At 34.1% G+C, this 19,615-nt stretch overlaps 1 protein-coding gene across 1 annotated transcript in view; it reads left to right on the top strand.

Annotated features, from left to right (window-relative positions):
* Window positions 1-19,615, top strand: part of KIAA0825 (KIAA0825 ortholog) — a 373,867-nt gene that overhangs the window by 103,999 nt on the left and 250,253 nt on the right. The window contains exons 10-14 of the mRNA XM_036279227.1: window positions 777-1,042; window positions 2,446-2,596; window positions 6,818-7,008; window positions 9,301-9,483; window positions 18,598-18,708. Of these exons, the coding sequence (XP_036135120.1) occupies window positions 777-1,042; window positions 2,446-2,596; window positions 6,818-7,008; window positions 9,301-9,483; window positions 18,598-18,708 (902 nt within the window). The remainder of the gene's footprint in view (window positions 1-776; window positions 1,043-2,445; window positions 2,597-6,817; window positions 7,009-9,300; window positions 9,484-18,597; window positions 18,709-19,615) is intronic.

Below are 19,615 nucleotides of genomic sequence, written 5' to 3'. Positions count from 1 at the left end.
CACAGAACATACTGAGAAAATGCAGTCATCATACACATAGATAAACACAGTTACTCAGCATTAAGTCTGCAATGAGTTCAGCACCCTATGATTGAAATGTTTTTAAAAGAGAGTTATTAAAGATGACCTCCCATTCTGCTACTGCCACCCTGAAGCTCCAGAACATTCCCCAAGGAACACTGTTAACTAATCTGGAATGAAGGCAGGTTTTGCCTTCTTATCCACCACGCCTCTTTTGCCATTAAGAAGTAGTAGCTTCATAATAATTAGTGCAAAGCTACTCACGTTACTTCTAAAAGTTGCTGACTCCTTGCCAATGAGAGGACACTACATGAGGTTATTTCTGATGCTTCTAGATTTAGTTCAACTGATATAGACTTATGATTAATAAACAAATTTTATAAAAATTTAGCAAGAGAAAATTAAAATAAATTTAAAAACAATGCAATTTGTATTACTATTCAAGGGTACATATTTTCTGTGTTCTATTAACTACAGATAAAAGTGTTGTCATATAAAGCTACTTCATGAGGTTTTCATAATGTCTGCAAGGTAAGCATAAGGTTTAAAGGTTTTATAGAGAGAGAAGCATCATTTTGGTATTTCTTTGTTTGACATAAAACATTTGACTTTCTACAATCAATTACTATAAAGTTGTGTGATTATATTTATGTTTGATGCCATATTCGTTATTTAGGCATTTGGCTCCCTCGTACATAAATTACATAGTGCTGTCAGAGTACCAATAACTCAGTGCTACATTTATTTCTCCCTAGTTTTGTTCTGACATCATGGAAAAACTTGACACAATGCTTCCACTGGCTCTGGCATGCAGAGATGATTCTTTTCAGGAAATTAGAGCAAACTTTGTGGAGGCCTGTTGTAAAGTGGCAACAGCTGTCCTGGCGAGGCTGCAAGAGAGAAGCAAGGAGTTTCCTTGCAAAGCACCCCTGAGAAACTTGCACACGTTGCTCTCCACGGCAGTCTACGTCTTCCAGCATTTTACTCAATATGATAATTTGATGAAAGAAAATACTAACAAGTGAGTGTCATTTATGTTAACTTGATGGCCATCTTTACAGTAACATGTAATCTTTGGATATCATAGGAGTGAAATTGTGATGATACTATTTGAGGAGAAAATAATTAACATGGTGAATTATATTCATTTGTCTTGACTAGGAAATGTCAAAAAGGTGGAGCAGGGGGTATATTAAACCAGATACACAGATAGTAGGAAAGATATGTATTATTTCTAAAGATTTACTCAAGAGACCCATGCATTTTCCATATTCTGATCAGGAGCAACAATTTTCTGCAGGCTGTTGGGACATGACCAAACCCTTTTTATTTTGTTAGTCATGTTGTATTGACTACAATGAAGAGGAAAAATAAACTTCTTTTTGTCCCATGTATACACAGTTTGTGAAATATGCACTTCCCTCTTTTGTTTCTAAGTCAACAGGATGCTAGGAGCTGACACAAAATAAACACATTTCAATCTGGTCTATTGACTAATGTAAACATATTTCAGAATATCAATTTAGTAATAAACTATCATTAATATTTGAGAAGGAAGCATCTAGCAGTCTTATTCCTCGTGTACTGGTAATCTAAAAAGATTATGTTTTCTGTATAAATAATAAAAATGACCACAGTATCACATGTACTCTCTGTGTACTCTCCAGAAAATGGTATGGCCCCTTGCAAAGGGAACAAACATGTGGGCTTGACATTCCAGTGTGAATCCAAGAATCTATTCGACATTACTTAGTCAGCCTTTGCAGATCCTTAGTTATGAGAGAGAGCATAATACAAATAGCTAACAATAAAAGTAAAATAAATTTGGCTTGATGTAGGATGTAACTATGATATTTCTTTAATCCCCATAAGTAGTCAGATGTTGTGATTCATACTTGAATTTATAAACAAAATGTGCCAAAAATCACTTCATTTCTGTAGAATATTTTAAAACAGTTTATGAGGTAATTGATGTCTACAAAATTACAATTTTTAGAATAAAAAGAATGTGTTTATGGGACGTGTGATAGCTTTATAAAAGTTGGTTCTGACAAATGCATGTGTTCTCTATAATAATGATAACCTAATGCCTAAATAATGCACTGATCTCTAATAATAGGCTTACAAAGAATACTTTTATTTTTGAATGATGTATTGACAATGCAGTTTGTCTCAAGTTGAAGTGCATATTTGTGGAACAGCAGATGTACATTTTCAAAAGACTTGCAAAACAAAGACCAGCTTTTTTTTTTTTTTTTTTTTCTTTTCTGCTTTTTGGAAAGTGAATGTGGACGCAGACTTCATCATTAGGAGGAAATGAATGATTGATATCTAATAATCAAAACCATTTGTAGTACTGGAGATTGTTACCTCCTACTAAACAGGCCTTAAATCTCTGTCTCTTTGATCATTCCCTCTGAACAGACCCATATTCCTGGTGCCTGTCCAGCGATATCAGGAATTCATCAACACTCTACAGTTTCAGGTTACGGACTACTGCGTCAGAGTTTGTGCTACAAGCATTTTACAGGATGCTGAGAGCCACCACTGGGATGACTACAAAGCTTTTTATGAGGTGTGAAGTTAAGTTTACTATCCCTCCTTTTTACACAAATATGTTTTACTGCCTACCTGTTTTCTGGCTAATTAGAAACATGAGGTTGGCATTACTAACACACGAAGGCTGTTAGAATAATATTTTTTAAATATTGAATTTGTACTTAGGAAAAACAGTATTTCTAAAAACCTGAAATAAGACATCAGAACACTCCTTCTGCTTAAAAAATAAAAATAGCTTAATTTGAGCTGCAGTGTTTGACTGCTACATAATAAGTTGGAATATAATGAAAACTCAAAGAGATTACAATGTCCAAATGCCACAATCCTGCATTTTTTCCCCAAAGGGACCAGTTATAGATATCTTTGCATTTTTTTTCTTATTATGTATTTCCATTTGTGTTTGATGAATATTTTTTATTAAGCAGCTTTATTCTTTGTACCTATTTTTTTCTTCTTAAAGTATGTTTCTATGGGTGTATTTTAAGACCCATCATTTATAGCTTACTTATTTTCACAGAGCCCATGTTTCGAAGCCCCGAATTTCTACTTAATTCCTTCTGATGATTCCCAGTATGACCAAACCCAAGATCAATTAAAATTATTCATCATCAGGCTTCATTCGCTTCCCATCCCCTAAATCCTACTGATTATACATAAGCCACAATATTTGAAATTTTGTGAAGTTAATTCCAGGGCAGGGTGAAACATTGATATCTTAATAAAATATAAGCTAATCAAGGTCTATAAAAACTTCATCAGTCAAGCCCAGCTTCATTAGCTTTTCGCACTTACCCTTTCCTCCGGATGGAAGCTTATGGTTTTTGTTTTGCCTGATGGTTCTAATCACTATGGAGTATTGAGAAAAGCAGATTGGAGCTTTATTCAGTGAAGTCACTCTTGTCACCTGCCTGATGCTGAAGGTTCCTGCGGCTCCATTTGTGCTTGAGCTATTATCGTCATAAATGTGGCCACAACAGAGAAGAGCAACTAATAAGAAGCTCTTTTAAGGGACTTTCCACTTTTTCTAAAGCCATTTCATCTCTCCTTTAGAGGCCCTTCCCAGATAGTTTTTCTTTTTGCACGAGTATCCATACAGCGTTTTTGAAACTTGACATACTTCAAACAGCAGTGAGCAGAATGGAAACGAGAAAGTGCTATGGTGCAGCTGGTAGCCTGAGATAAGAGTGAAAGTATTGGTCTTCTCTCCTGGCAGCATCGCAGGTTTCTTATTTGCCTTGAGGTAAACAGAGAGGTTGAAAATGAATCCATCTCATGTTTTCAACTATTTCAATATGTCAGTGTACTAATGAGCAATTTCATATGATGTTTTCATTGAAAAACAGGTATCATCTCACTCTATGTCCAACATAGAGGTATTATGTTTCCTCTTATGCAAATTGGGAGCTAGAAGAGTTGTACAGTATAAATAATAAGTGAATATATTGCGAACCTGTTATTGAAGTTACCAACTATTTAAAAAAAACAAAAAACAAAAATTACCATGTAACATGCAGCTCTTAGATCTTATGACAATGCTTTAGTTTCACAGATAGAAATAACAAGATAGTTACCCTGTGATTACATGGTACTGTAGCTTCCATATACTTACATGGTCAGTAGTTACAATTTAATTGCAGTTAGTGGTTACTATTTCTGCTCAGAAATATAAAGTGATACTGCTTCTCTATTTACCACAAATAAGAACCTTCGAAAAATAGCACAGGTTTTAAACTGTTTTGACAACTATAGTACCTGACATGGCTTTATCTGGTTTACTGCACCCCTTTCTCCTCCTCTCCCCATTATTCCAACTGATTTGTGAAACAGGACTAGTTTTTTGGCAGGCTGCTTTGAGAGAAAAGGAGATGAAATCTGCCAGGCTGGAGGCGAAGAGCAGGATAAAGATCGCAGGGGAGCCTATTCCCATGTGCAAGAGTGTAGTAAACGAATAGTGAAATAATTTACAAGATATGGAGCAATATTTGCTCATGTTTTGTGATATCAAGTGAGCTTCAGACACATCATTTCCATTTTCTAAACTGTCAAGTTGAGAGAGTCAAAAGAGTTGGGTATCTCTCTGATGAGGTGCTGGTTAGATGGCACAGAGGGTGTTCAGATCACATGGCTGAAATTGAGCATTTAGTACAGTTGACATCTGCTCAACTTCAGCAACTTGTGTTTTCCAACAGTCAAAGAATAAAGAATTGTCTGTTCAAAGATAATATGGAGTGGCTTGTATAATAAAGCCCAGCTGCTTGTTTCCCGATATATAATCTAAATAAAAGCTCACATCTGTTTACATTATAGTGGGCCTACAAAAATAACAGATGTTTACTAGCAGAAGTCTTTTGAAATGACAACAAATAGAGAAACAGGTCAGAAAAATAAATGAGTCAGATTTAGTTTAATGAAAACTCTTTTGTATATTGATGTTATACACATTTTGAAGAGAATTGTGAGAATGATGACCGGTTTGGAATGTCTACTTGAAATTTATGCTTTAAAAAGTCTTAAAAATACGTATTTTTCACTTTTAGGAGAAGAAGTCTATGTACCTGAAGTTATTTTTATTTTCTCACTGTTGCTTAAAGGTAGCTTTTAAGGAAATGTTTTTATATTTTGAAAAATATAAGAAATCATGTTGACCACATTATTATAAGCACCTATCTTTTGCCGTGGGAAAGATTAGTGTAAAGTATTCACATCAGACGTTACATCAGTTTTGCTTTAACTAACATACTACACCAAAAGTATAAGAAAATCTAGCTTTAAAACTTCTTTTATACTTTAGAGAATTTAAAAAGCATTTTTTATCGCAGAACACAAAGAAGCATAAGGAACTATAATTTTGTTACTTCTGCATTAATTTTGTAATTTTTTCCTTAAATAGTTTTGATACACATCTAGTCAGAAAGTCAGAAACCAGTGGTCAAAGTCCCCTCCAGTTTGAACTTGACCCTTTGACAGCTGAAGCCTGTTGTTTCCCACCCAAGGATAACAATTCTACTCATTTATAAACTCCATTTGAAAGTCAATAGATAGTAACTATAAATTGTTATTATGCAGTGATTATAAAAGAATTGAGTAATCAAAGAAACTACCAGAAGAGTAATATGTAAGGAAAACACTAATACTAGCATATGCAGAAGAAACTGTCCTCTTTGTTCTAAATCTAAGAGAACTGAATTCTTTAGATGACATTTGTTTGAGAAATATAAGTAGTGGATAAAAAAGAAATGTTAAGTCAAAGGATTGCTAAGAGATAAAATGGGACATTTTACTAGTTTAACTTTTGATATAGTAACATAATCATGGTAATGTTTGAAGAATGCATTCTACTCTTATAGTTCAAATAATCTTTTGATCTGGTTTGAAGAAAACGAGGTCAAACTACTAGCGAACCTCCCTAAGAGCAAGTTAACTAATTAATGCTTGTAAATCACTTGAGGCTATCTTCTCATTTCTGTTCCCCTTGGCCTTGGCCACTGTTGGGTCTCCCTCTGTGGTCAGGGAAAATTTGGCACACAGAAGAGATCCATGAGGGGGTGGAAGGGAATGAGACTCTGGCCCCTTGGAGGTACACAGTGATATAAAAATACTAAGAAATAATGAGATCTGCCCAGGCTTTACAAAAATAAAATCTTGTAAAATCAAACTATTGTAGTATCTGTTTCTAGTATCATTATTAAAACACCATGGATAAAAGAGCCTAATGTAATGCTCTTCAATAGTTACCCATCCTCTTGGTTTTATGCATGTTGATGGGTATACAGTACATAGGTTAATTTTTGCTCCCGTCATTTTATTATAAAGTGAAATCTGAAACATTTGTAAAATTATCTCAATTATGCTAATACTTAATTTAAATAATTACATTTTAATTTTAGAAGTATCAGCCCACTATCCTGAACATGCATGACATGTTTAGCAACTATAAAGCTGATTGTTTAAAAGTAAATTTTAAACTGCAGGCCAGGAGTAGGTAAACCAAGGATATGCTAGGTGATATGCTTACAGTCTGGATTTTCATTAGAATATCTAGTCTTGTGATTGAAATAAAACATATGTTCCTTTGTCAGTAAGGATGTTTTACATCTTGTCAAAAATCTTTCTTGGTCATCTAGTTGTCAAACTCTCCAGCTATTTCCTTTCAGCCTGAACTAATTAGGTTCATAGGAAGCAAACTGACATTTTGGAAGATGTAATTCTATTGTTCAATGTGTGGTGGTTTTGCCAGGGGGAAAGATGCTCCTTCTCACTCCAGATGTGGCATTATTTCTCCTGGGCTCTTCATCATGATCTCTGGACCATTCTGCCCCCCACGCTAGCCCAGAAGATTCTAGCAGAAGTTCTGGAGAAATCTTTGGGTCTACTGGCCTCCAGATATGCTTGGGCCCATCCCACTTATAAGAGAGTTCCGCAAATAAGGTAACTGACATTAAGAAAACCATTGCCTCTCAAGAAAACTTTTTCATCATTTAATATAAAGCAGAATGTAATTCTGAATCTCATGACATGACTCCTGTGTACTTAACATGTTTCTAATACCTGAAAGGAAATCGTATTCAATTTTCTCGAGATATTTAAGTGGAAATGTAGAACTTGAATCAAATAATTTTGCTCTTTTTTTCCCCTTAAAATTGTGTGTAGAACACACTTGTTTCTAAAAAATGATTTAAGATGTATCTAGGATATATATATATATCCTTATTTTGTAACCTTTATATAGATGAAGGCTAATAGAGAAGGAGAAAGTTAAGGTGTTTCTCCATTTAGATGGAGAAAAACAGCAGTGCTGGGATAGAGCGATTTGACCGAGATTCTAAGCAACCTGGGGATTTTCGTTTCTTAAAAAACTTTTTTAAAGCCTTTAAGTAGTGTGCTTAATTTTCATTAAGGAAACTTCTTTGTCCAGTCATTTTTCTCCTTTGTATATTCTAATTACTTCTTTCCTCTTTGCCTTTATGTTTTTCTTTTCATTATGTATTACTGAAAGCCAGTACAACAAAATGTGAAATCACAGTAAATAGGAGACACAGGCACTGGCTATTAAATGAAAGATCGAATTGTCAATTCTATGAGTTATCTAGGAAATGAATATTACAAAAAAGTGTGCTTACATGGCATCAATAGTCTATATGAGGAGAAGGCTTTATTTTATAAATATTCTGGCTAATGTGATAAAAACTTGCTTTTTTAATATACGTAAAAGTATAAATAGACATATTTTAAGAGAAACCTACAGACCCCAGAGGCTTTTTTTTTTTTGGCCGTAGGAATCATTTCCTGATCATGTTCTTTTAAAGCAGGCTGCATTTGAAGGGCATTTAGGTCCTGCTACAGTGTTTCATAAATATGGTATTTTGCACAGGCTGTTTTGAATTACTGACCAAGCTTTTTTTAAAAATGAACTCTGAAGAATAGATGGAAAATTCCTTTTGAAAGCAAAGAATACCTCATTCTTTTTCCTTCTGTAGAGTAAATCATTTTTGACTATGAGGTGGCAAGTCTTTATGAGATGTTTATGAAATCAGTTATACTATTAGCTCATGAAATAGGTAGTATATTTAATTAAATAACTGTGCTAGGGAGACTTTTGGGTATTATTTTCTGGGTGGTTACATAATAATGCCATGCAATTCTAGAGTTATTTCTTCTGGTTCTTCTACATAAATAAATAAATAAATGTAAATATCCTAAACTACCATTCATGTGGAAATCAGATGTGTCTTTGTGTGTGTGTGTACATATATTTTAGATTTATAACTGTTTAATCAGCAATTAGAGTAAGTGAATGCAAACTACAACTAACCCTTCCTAAAGGTGATTGTTGATGCTTTTAGTGTTCCAGTAGCCACCAGCTGTCAAATACCACAACTGTATATATGACTTATATATGTGATATATTATTAATACATGTGTAAATTTATTGTATATATAATAAAACTGAAGCCAAAACATTATTTTTAGAGATCCTTATTTTTCTTTATCACGTCAAAATTTCCATCTTCTATTTCAACACTAAATTTAAAAGGGGAAAAAGGAAAAAGAATTGAGGTCTGTAAAATTTAATAATATACCAAAATAATCTTCAAATAGATCTTTGCATCCTTATAAAAATTAAACAAAGATAGAAACAAAGAAGTTAATTTATGAATAAGATAAATAATATAGCATATTTTCAAAAATTTATTTATTATTAGAAATTTCTAACACTATACACTTCTACATTAGTGCTTCTGGTGTCATTTTTCTCCTCTCCCACTTGCTTGGCAAACATGTGACCCACTTTTGTAACTTTCTTTTGACAGTTTGTACTTGGATGAGAATTACTCTGCTCTCAGATTTTTACTTATTATATTTGTGGATAACAGCAAATTTTCTTTTGATCTGGCTTTTCTTTTATTGAATGTAATTTCAAAGAAAGTCATTGAACTTCTTAAATAGTATCCTGATAATGCAAAATAAAAATATATTTGTTTAAAAAGCACTCCTGAAACTCTTCACTGTTACAGACCTCACATCCCTAAAGATAATGGTATTATAGAAACTCAAAACCTAGTTTTGATGCTTTCTGTCTTTGATCTCTGAAGCTCTGTTATCTAACCAAATATTTATATTCTTACATATGTTGAATACAAGAAATGTTGCTGATAGTTTATTTACCAAGTAGAAAAGCAATTTTGCTTAACATAATTTTCTTCTTTTTCTTTCTAATAGACTTGATATCACAACAATTTTAATATGCACTGAGAACATGTTATGGTCAATTTGCACATCTGTGCAGAAACTTTTGAATCCTCATGAGTATATAGATGATAAAATTTTTAAAATTCATACCCATTGTAATAATCTGCTGACAACATTAGTCATTTTGACTTCACCATTAACTGAATTATTTCAGTAAGTATCATATATTTTCTTTTTAGCTATTATGATATATAAAATAGTGTTATTTAACAAAGTTATTTTCACACTATTTACTGAATTGTGTAAAGTAGGAATTAGAAATTTTTTGAAGTGTATTTTTGATATTGTGAATTGGGCCATCTTACAAAACTAACACTAACCAACAGGAGTTTCTTCATCCTCAAAACAATTTAGTCCTCATACTGTGTTATATCTCTACTGGTCAATTCTATTCAGTTGATAAGCCTCCAATACAGTCAGGACCATTTTAAGCTTCACTCTTTGAATTATTTAAATGATCAAATTATATTAATTGGTTGGTTATTTCAGTCATATCTTGAAACTCTATGAAAAATAAAACCATATTTAACGGCCTTTTGTTTTTTAATTTTTTTTAGTTTTTAATTTTATGTAAAGTGATTTGCTCTAATAAAAAACTGAAATTGAAAAATGGTTTTAGAATATGCCCAAATCTAGAAGAGACTGAATGGTTCCTCTCTGTCAGTCAGTCTGCTTTGCCTTGGCAGTAGTGGGCTTCAGCGTCTGAGCTTGTAATGGCGGCGGAAGCAGGACTAAGCAATTACATTTTTGAAGTGTTGATGTCGTTTACCAAGCTGAATAAGATTTTGGGAAATTAGAAATGTTGAACTACTTTTCTGGTTTATTTGATTGAAATTTGTAATATAGAAAAGGTTGGAGTAGATCTTATAATAAAATAGTCATATTAATTTTGTTTAAATCCTCTTCCAAAATAGTCACTTTATCTTGAAAGTCTAGATAATTGCATATTCTTATTTCTCAGATAGTAAAAATTAGACATACAGTATTTCTGTTTCTTAGAATATCTAACTAGATAAAGTACTCCTTTCTTAACACTCTGGTAAGGGCAATATGTGAATATTGATTTTTTGGAAAATTTTGAGGTTTTTGTGTTAGAAATTCTGAGTAATTAACACCTTTTATTCACATTTCCCCATAATTTTCACCCACTTTTTGACTTTCAACTAACCCATTGTTTACAGATTGTTCCTCTGGCAACCCTATCTTAAAAACTAATTTTAGAAGTGGAGAATTCTTTCAGAAAGGAGGAGAAACAGTGAGATAAATTGCTAGTATTGTGGGATTAAATAAGTAATGGTTCATAATCATAAAAAGTTCAAGGTCTGAAGTGCATAATAAATCCTAGTAAACTAAACTGATTTACCATAGATGAAAAAATTGTTGTGTTCTTAGCTCAATGGGTCATTTCATCTAAGGGTAAGGCCCTGTGAAAATCAGGAACAAAGTTGACAAATTTCATGGATTGGTCATGGTGAGCAATATTGAATTTCATGGTTAGTCACAGATGAATAGAAAAATTTTAATCCCCAATGCATTTGTAAAACAAATAAATTATTATCAAAGATTGCATATTTTAATAATAATAATGTAATATACATTCATTACTGTTAACCTATGGCCTTTTAATACATTTTTAAACAACTATGCAAGTACTCATATCTCTGTGATTTGTACATTAGATATTGCACTATAACCTCATTCAACAAATTTAAATTGCTAATTTCAACCAGGATTATGAACATTTTATAGCATGCACTGCCTCTGGTTTCTCTTAATATAAAACAGATAGCTATATTGCTTTGAAGCATGAACAAAAATCTAGATATACTTCAATTCTTTTTTTAATAATTCTCACTTTATAAACATGTTCTCAAACTTTATACATTTATGTTGATTTATATTTTATGATTGCTGTCCAAGAGTATAAATCTAATTGTTGAAATATATTTTGCTTTGTCTTGGCAAAAAAATCTACAGGGTAGCATGTTCTCACCAATTAGAAGAAAATGTACATGCATTGCAAGAACCCTATTGATTTATTTAGCTTCCTTTCATAGATGGGATATGAAGTTGTCATATTAGTATTTTAGAAAAAAAAGTATTTCTATCTCACATTTAAAAATTAAACTATGCTTTGAGGAACTGGTGAAAAGTAACAATCAGATGTTGGTCGTGATAATTTTTTTATAAACTAGACCTAACCTTTGTCACTCCATGTGATATGCCTTGTTAGAAGATGACTGCCTTTATTCCGAGTAGTCTGACAGATAAACTGAATGTATTTTTCTTTCTGAGCTTAGCGTAGGGCCACTAAATCCCAGGGCAGGAATACATGATTTAACATTTTTTTTCAGGAAGAATGAAACCTGTTTGCAAAAATGTGTGTTCCTTTAAACTCTCCTTTGCAGATTTCTTTTAGAATGCTGTAAGAGGAGTACTTTAGGTTTGCCCTGCGGGGAAAGAGACCTGCTGAAATGCAAAGTATTCACCAAGTATTTTCCAAAGTGTTTATCACTTAGAGTTCTTTCGTAAAGGCCTTAAACTGCACGTTCAGAAGTACAGTCAATGCGCGTTCTCTCACCCACACCCAGACAGTGGCTTCATACTACATTTCACTCGCATCACTCACATAGAATGTTAGTTTTAGTTTGTATGTAACAAATTAAAAAATAATTGTTAGAATTTTAGAATTTAGTTTCAATTCAACAAATGTTGCCCCCCTCACCCCTGTGATTAAGCACAAGGGATACAATACTGAGCAAGAGGAAATATCTGTCCTTAATAATTTAGGAAAGTTGGATAAAATAAAAATGTTTTGATGTGTCATATAAAAACTCCTAAAAGTGGAAACATTTTGAAAGGTGACTGTCCCCAATGTTTTAACATTTAATAGCATGAAAGAATATACAACATACCAGACGAAGGCTGAAGTCATCAGAAATTGGTCATAATATAGATCATTCAGCCAAGAACAGCAGACCTATCTGGGGCTTCATGTGATGTCACTCATATGGCTTTTTTTTTTTTTAAACTGTTGATTTATTTTTATTTTTAAAGTGATATATACTCATTGTGAGTGGTTAGGGAAGGGAGAAATTAAAAACTTCTTGGAAACCAATGAAAATGAACACACAACAACACAAAATCTATGGGATGCAGCGAAAGCAGTTCTGAGAGGGAAGTTCATAGCACTACAGGTCTACCTCAAAATCATATGGCTTTTGAATTACTAAATTCCAAGGTATTTCAATGTTGTGTCTCTAGTTTCAAATTCACGCCTTTGAGGTTATGGTCTTCTTAGCACTGTTATTTATTTTAAAAATGATTTCACTGTCCCTCACAAAACAGAATGTATTGGTCTAAAACTTTGTTTTCTATACCTCCAGAATGTCTGGCACACTTTGGAAAGCAGTTAGATAGTTACTCAAAATGGGAAGCATAGCAAATGTATAAGTAAAGTGTTGAGTATATGGTCATATGACCCAGCAATTTTCACTTTAGATTTATACCCCAAAGAAATGAAAACATATGTCCACACAAAGATTTGTACACAAATGTTCATAGCATCATTCTTCATAATAGCACAAAGTACAGAGAACCCAAATGTCCATCAACTGATGAATGGATAAACAAAATGTGGCATATCCATGCAGTAGAATATTATTCAGCAATAAAAAGAAATAGAATACGGATAGATACTACAATATGAGTGAACCTCAAAAACGTGTTCAGTGAAAAAATAAAGACACCTAAGAGCAATTTGTATAGTTACATTTACTAAAAATGTCCAGAATAGGCAAATCCATAGAAACAGAAAGTAGATTAGTGGTTGCCCAGGGGAGAAAGGAAGAATGGTTAGTACCTGCTAATGGGTACAGGATTTCTTTTGAGGCTAATGAAAATGTTCTAAAATTAGATAGAGGTGAAGGTTACATACCTCTTAATATATTAGACTCCATTTAGTTGTACACTTAAGATGGGTAAAATTTTTAGTATGTCAATTATATTCTCAATAAACTGTTAAAAATAAATAGAGACTGAAAAATAAAGAATATTTAAAATGTTGAAAAAACAAGAAGAAGAAGAAGAAATGGTGTCTGACAGAATGCAAAATAATCTGGAAAGTGAAGTTTCTTGTCTTTGCCATTTTGTTTAGATTAAGTGATTCCCTTTATTCCCCTTCTCTCTAAACATCATTTTAAAGGGAATATTTCTATTTTAAAAACAACAACAATGAAATCAAACAGCGTTATGTGTGGTCCTAATAGAGTAAAAAAAGACACTGGTAAAGGCTGGTAAATAACTTTTGAGAAGGCCTGTTCCTGAATCTTTGACTAGCTGGTTTCTGCTCTGTTCTCAGGGGTGAATTCTTCTTCTATCCCTCCACCGTATGTTCTGTTCTCAACCTGCCCCTTGGTTGTGTACCACCCAAAATTGCTCTTCACCCATGGCCCCCAAATTTATCCTCCTTTCTGCAAAGCAGGGTCTGACAATACCTTTTATTCATACTTATTTTTTTAACTTAACGGGTATTTACTGTGGTTGACCTTTACTATGGTAGACTATAGACCAAACATTGTGCTAGTCATTTTCTAACTTTAAATCATTTTTCTAACCTCAGAGAGTTACTTACATTATGAGAAACAGAAGCCAGGGCAGGGGGCAGAGAAATGTGGAGACCAGTATTTTACTTCAAGTATACCTTGACTTCTCCCACTTAATGAAATGTAAGCAACTACTTATATAGTTCCGGGGTAACACTGGTCTACAAAAGCAGAGCAGTGACTTAATATTATGTCTGAAATGGTAAAATGGATTGAATTTGGTTATCTCTACATATTCATGATTAGTTGTCTGTAATTTTAAGGCAGTCAGAAAGGCTCACATGTCCTCAGGCATCTCAAGCATTCCAGGGCTTTCTCAGTAGCTCAGTTTCAAACTAATTCTACTTCTTGGTATTTTTATTTACGGAGCACCTCTAATGGCTCAGACGCTATGGTAAGCACAGATGATACAAGACATCTGACCTGACCCTTGGGCTGCCTTGTTTCCATCTTGGAGGTTTATTTCATTAGCATCATATACTGAGACACAATTCTCCTGGGAGGGCAGCCAAAAGCAGGGTGACATAAGAGAAGCATAAAACCCAGCCAGCTCTTTAGCTTATCACTTGTTCTCACTTTCTATGTGCATTGGATTTATTTCATTCTAGCAGCTGGCTACATAAGCCCAAGGAATCAATCAGATTTGTTAATGCAAAAAGGAAGGAGGATAGCATAATTGTAGATCAGAGAAGCAAGAGACTAAATCTGGGATAGAGTGCTCAAGTGGTGTGATGTGATGAGCCCAGAGGCAGCTTGGTATTAATAAGAGGCAAGGGCATGGGCTAGTTGACGTTGGAAGAGGGGCAAAGGCAAGGATTTTCCCATATTCATTCTTCTCCCTTAACAAAGCCCTCTTTACATTATGCTAAATTGGGAAGATGAATAAATGTATTCTGCTTCAACCAATAGACAATTACTTATTTTTAAAGGACTATTTAAATTTGCTATATCAAAATTCTTTTATGTCTGGTGGAAAATATAATTCTGTGGCTCATAAAATTGTATTTTACTCTCCACTATGAATTATTTAGAGCATCCTCTCTTTTAACTGCATACCAAAATATCATTAGAGGTTATCTAATAGCTAGTTCATCATTTCATTCCCCCATTGAGGCTTGTGGGCCAATTTTCACCCTGTTATACTCTCCAGAATAATGAAACTAATTTGGGATCTTGCTGAGGAATTAAATGCTCATACAGATCCCACCCCTCTGAGACCATAAACATCTGCCATAACATTTCTTATAGCCAAATAACCTTACTATTACCAGTACGACTGAGAAACTATCACTGGAGTAAAGGAGGTTAGGTACTGGCAGAAATGTTTTGGGAAGCATTGTATTGCCAGGAGTTTATATTCTAAAAAAATTTGGCACCAATAACCACTCCATTATTATTAGATCCTCCATTATTTTTTCTAATCTTGAGGATAAAACTGTAACTAGGCAACTGCAGGCATTTAGGAACTTCATGTCATTTCTATAATGGTCACAGACCTTAAGGGGTATTTACAATTGTTACCATACCGATAGTACCTTACATATGTTGAATACTTGTTACATACAAGGTACTTTGCTAAGTCCTTTAAATGCATTATCTCAATCATCACACTGAGCCTGGGAGATGATTATTATTATCCCCATTTTGCAAATGAGAAAACTGAAGCTGAATAAATTGAAAAACATTACATATCTAATAAAAAGCACACTCAAGATATAAACCCGGGCTGTCTGGCTCCAGAGTTCCTGCATGTGCCCACGTACTGCCTCTAAAGGATCTTCGATGGCCAGCTGAACACGACAGAGAGCATTCTAACGGTGTTTATTCTGAGAGAAGTGAGGTAGCTCCCAGGTAACTGGGCACATGGGAATTTATGCAAAGGGCTCAAAGAGGTAGGCAGAAAAGTAGGCAGAGGCTATGATCCCTCAGTCTCCGGTTCCTCCTGCTCTCTCATCAAGCCCCATTTCTTGTCCCTTTCTTTTCCCTGGTCTGTCACTTCCTTTGAGATTACCATTCTTTCCAGACCCCTTGCTGCGTCTCCTATTATACCAGAATCCTCTTCTTCCGAACCCCCTTTCGATTGCATGTTCATCTGCACCCTCTCTGTCTTAGCCTCTCTACCCAGACTCTGGAACCCTGCTGGTGAAAAGCATTCAGCTGTCCTTTGATAACTTTTGACAATCTCACTTTGTCCAATCTCTGAGTAGCTTCCTTTTCCATCCTCTACTTTGGCCAAGACCCCCACCCCCAACCCCCAATCCCACTATTTGTTAGCAGATGGCCTTGCCCCTGTACTTCTCTGAGAAAACCCAGACCATCAAGAATGCACTTTAACTTCTCATCTCATTCTTAATAATTATCTTGATCCCTAGTCACTTCTATATCCTTTGATAGGTGATCAATATATCTCTTCCCAGTCAAAGTCTTTTCACCTGAGCTCTTGACATTTACATCCTACTCCACAATGTTAGAACATTCTTTCTATCTTCTGGTTCTTCTACTCCCAGCTTCTCCTGTATTAAAATGTATCCCTTCTTTACTACTGTTTTTCCCTCCAAAAACAGTTTGGTTCATTGTCTCTGCTCTGACACCTACCATTCACTCAATACATTCATCATTTAGACTTTTAATATAATTGCATCCCTGCAATTGCCCTCATGTTGCTAAACAAACAACATGCGCCAAGTCATCCATGCACACCCGATCCCTAACTCCAATGTTTGTTTCTTCATTTCCTTACACTCGCTCTCTGCAGCTTTTGCCACTATTAGTCATTTGTCTTCCTTCGGCTTCCCTAACATCACTGTCTCCTGGCTCTTTGCCTGTTTCTCTGATTATTTCTTCTCAGTTTCAGTGCTGCTTTTTCCCACCTCACCCTTAAATATTGATGTGTTCTGGAGCACTTTTATTGACCATCTTTTCATTTCACACTCTTTCTTTTGTTGAATTCACCCATTCATATGGCTTCACCATCATGCTAATGACTTCATCAGTATTTTCAACCCAGATGTCTCTTGTATATGCTAGATTAATAAATCCAAATTCTTATTGTATGACTCTTTTTGAACATACTTCTACTCTCTGCAGCTCCCTCAACATATCTAAAACTTAAGTAAAATACCTGCAAGTCATTTTACATGCCTTCTTTTCCCTTAACTCTCCTCCCTTCTGCTCTCCCCTCATGCCATCTCCAACCACATGTCATTAAGGGATGACTATTTTAATCCAATTAATTCCATTTGTCGTGACATTTGTCTCCTATTTGCTATCTCCTCTGTTTTTATCTTATAACCTTGTCCTCTTCTGCCTAGTCTACCACAATATCATCTTTATTATCTCCCTCCAGCCTTGATCCTCTCCAGTCTTTTCTCCTCAGTAATACTCAACTGATTTTTCTAAAAAGTGAAATTGGTGGTATCACTCCCGTGCTATAAACTCTTCAGTGAATCTTCATTGCTGGTACAAAGTCCAGACTCCCTAGAAAACATGTCCTGGTATCCTGACCCAGCTTCCACTTACCTCTCTAGTTCACACAGTGGAATGCAGGAAGTGGATATATAACCACCTGATTTTGAAACTTATTTAAGAAATTTTATTCTATACTGAAAATTAGTGAGAAAAAAAAATGGCTTTCAAGGAGGAGATGATATATTAAAAGTCTAAAAATATCTGTGTATATTTCATTAGAAGGTATTTTACTTGGAAAGACAAATAAGAGAGAGGTCAAATTTAGAAAATGCAAGGATACAAAAAGCAGGATGTGAAATGAAAAAACAGGTCTTCAAAATGGAGTTCTGTTCCATATGTTATCTAAAAGATGCTGTTGCTCCTAAACTTTATATAAAGAGAAGTAGTACCACTTCAAACAATTCCATTTCTAAAATGGTCCCATTGTCACTCTTAACTCCATGTAGGCAAACACAGCCTCCTATTATTATAAAATTTTATTAACCAAGCTAACTACTAAATATTTTATATAACAGATTCTTTCTTATTACTTCAGGATTTATTGGTGAATTTGGGCCAATCTAAAAAAAAAATATTACAGTCAATTCTCCCAAGATAGTTGCAGACCAGATATTCTGGCCAAATTGTTCTAATTTTTAAATTATAGTCATATATTTTACAGTTAAATTCCTCTTTATTAGCTCTCTGTAGGCCTTTAGGAAAATACAAAATTAATTATAAATTATCATTTATAAATTGTTTAGTTTTTATAAACCACTTTAAAGAGTATAAAGAAGTACCTTTATGCTAAACATTTTTACATTAATGAAGCAGATGTGACAAAAGATGGACATTTATTGGATTCAGATCAAGGAGGGAGGGATAAGTGGGATTCATTGTCCTATTTTCTCTACACATTTATTTTTGACAAATTTTATAATGTGAGATTTTTAAAAAATTTTAAATGATAATGGTATTGTCATAACCTTCCCAAGGGTAAACATTGTTATTAACATAACATAAAGCCCAAGTGGATGACGTTGTGTGCATTGTCTATTCTAGGACAATACAAAAATCCATTACCTTTGAATACTAAGTAAAAATAAAAAGTGTCAGTGGTCTCAGTAGTTTCCTGTATATTCTGAAATAATGTTTCTGGTATATTCTGAAATAATGTTTCTGGTATATTCTGAAATAATTATTTTTATTTCCCTAGGACTTTTCAGCATGGCTTTGATGATTCTGCTTCAGATTCCTTAAAACCAGTTTTTAAACAACCATTACATTGGTTTTCCTGCATATCACATTTCTACTCTTCTTTACTCAGGTGAGAACCTCTAAATGTTATACTAGCTATAATTCTACAATTCCTTTTCAAGTTTAATAGAAATTTGTATCCATGGAGGTAAATGCATCTTACAAAAAGAACTTACCACTTTTTATAATACACAGGTAAGTAAAGAGTATTGTTTATATTTTTTTTAGCTCAAGAATCTGAGATATAGGCCTCATAATTATTCTACTAACTTATAGCTTCATTGATATAATAGAAAAATGTGAATTTTTGGAAATTAATTCTATATTAGCTAAATTGCCTAGTCATTTAAAAATGTATCCTTCTTGACCCATGACTGGGTAGTTGGCATTTCTCCAACTAATTATCAAAAGAGACAGCAAAACTGATTAATTCATGTAACTAACTCAAAGCCTTAGTAAAGGTAGAGAGAGGTGTAACTTTTAAAATTATAAATAGGGTACTTCACTTTTATTATTTAATTAACAGTATTAATTCTCACCCAAGTATATATTTTTTCCCATTGATTTTTAGAGAGAGTAGAAGGGGGCGGGGGTTGAGAGGAGAGAGAGAGACACACACACATCGACTTGTTGCCTCCCACACCCCAGATATGTGCTCTTGACTGAGAATCAAACCTGTGACACTGTAACCACTGAGCCACGCTGGCCAGGGATAATTAACATTATTTAAATATAAGAAAAATAATTTAAACTATGAAATGTACTTCCAGAGTAATATGATGACATTTTGTAGCATTATGTGGAACATCAGTTTGATTTTTTGCTAAATATGTCATTAGAAAATATCTTTCCTTGTCCTGACCAATTTGCCTCAGCAGTTGGAGCATCGGCCTGTGGACCAAAGAGTCTCGGGTTTGATTCCCCATCAAGGGCATGTACCTGGGTTATAGTTTGAACCCTGGCCATGGTCGAGGTCA

The sequence above is a fragment of the Molossus molossus genome, unplaced genomic scaffold (assembly GCF_014108415.1).
Source record: "Molossus molossus isolate mMolMol1 unplaced genomic scaffold, mMolMol1.p scaffold_m16_p_3, whole genome shotgun sequence".
Classification (NCBI taxonomy): domain Eukaryota; kingdom Metazoa; phylum Chordata; class Mammalia; order Chiroptera; family Molossidae; genus Molossus; species Molossus molossus.
Note: the sequence above shows the minus strand (reverse complement) of the source record. Positions and strands in the feature narration are given on the sequence as shown.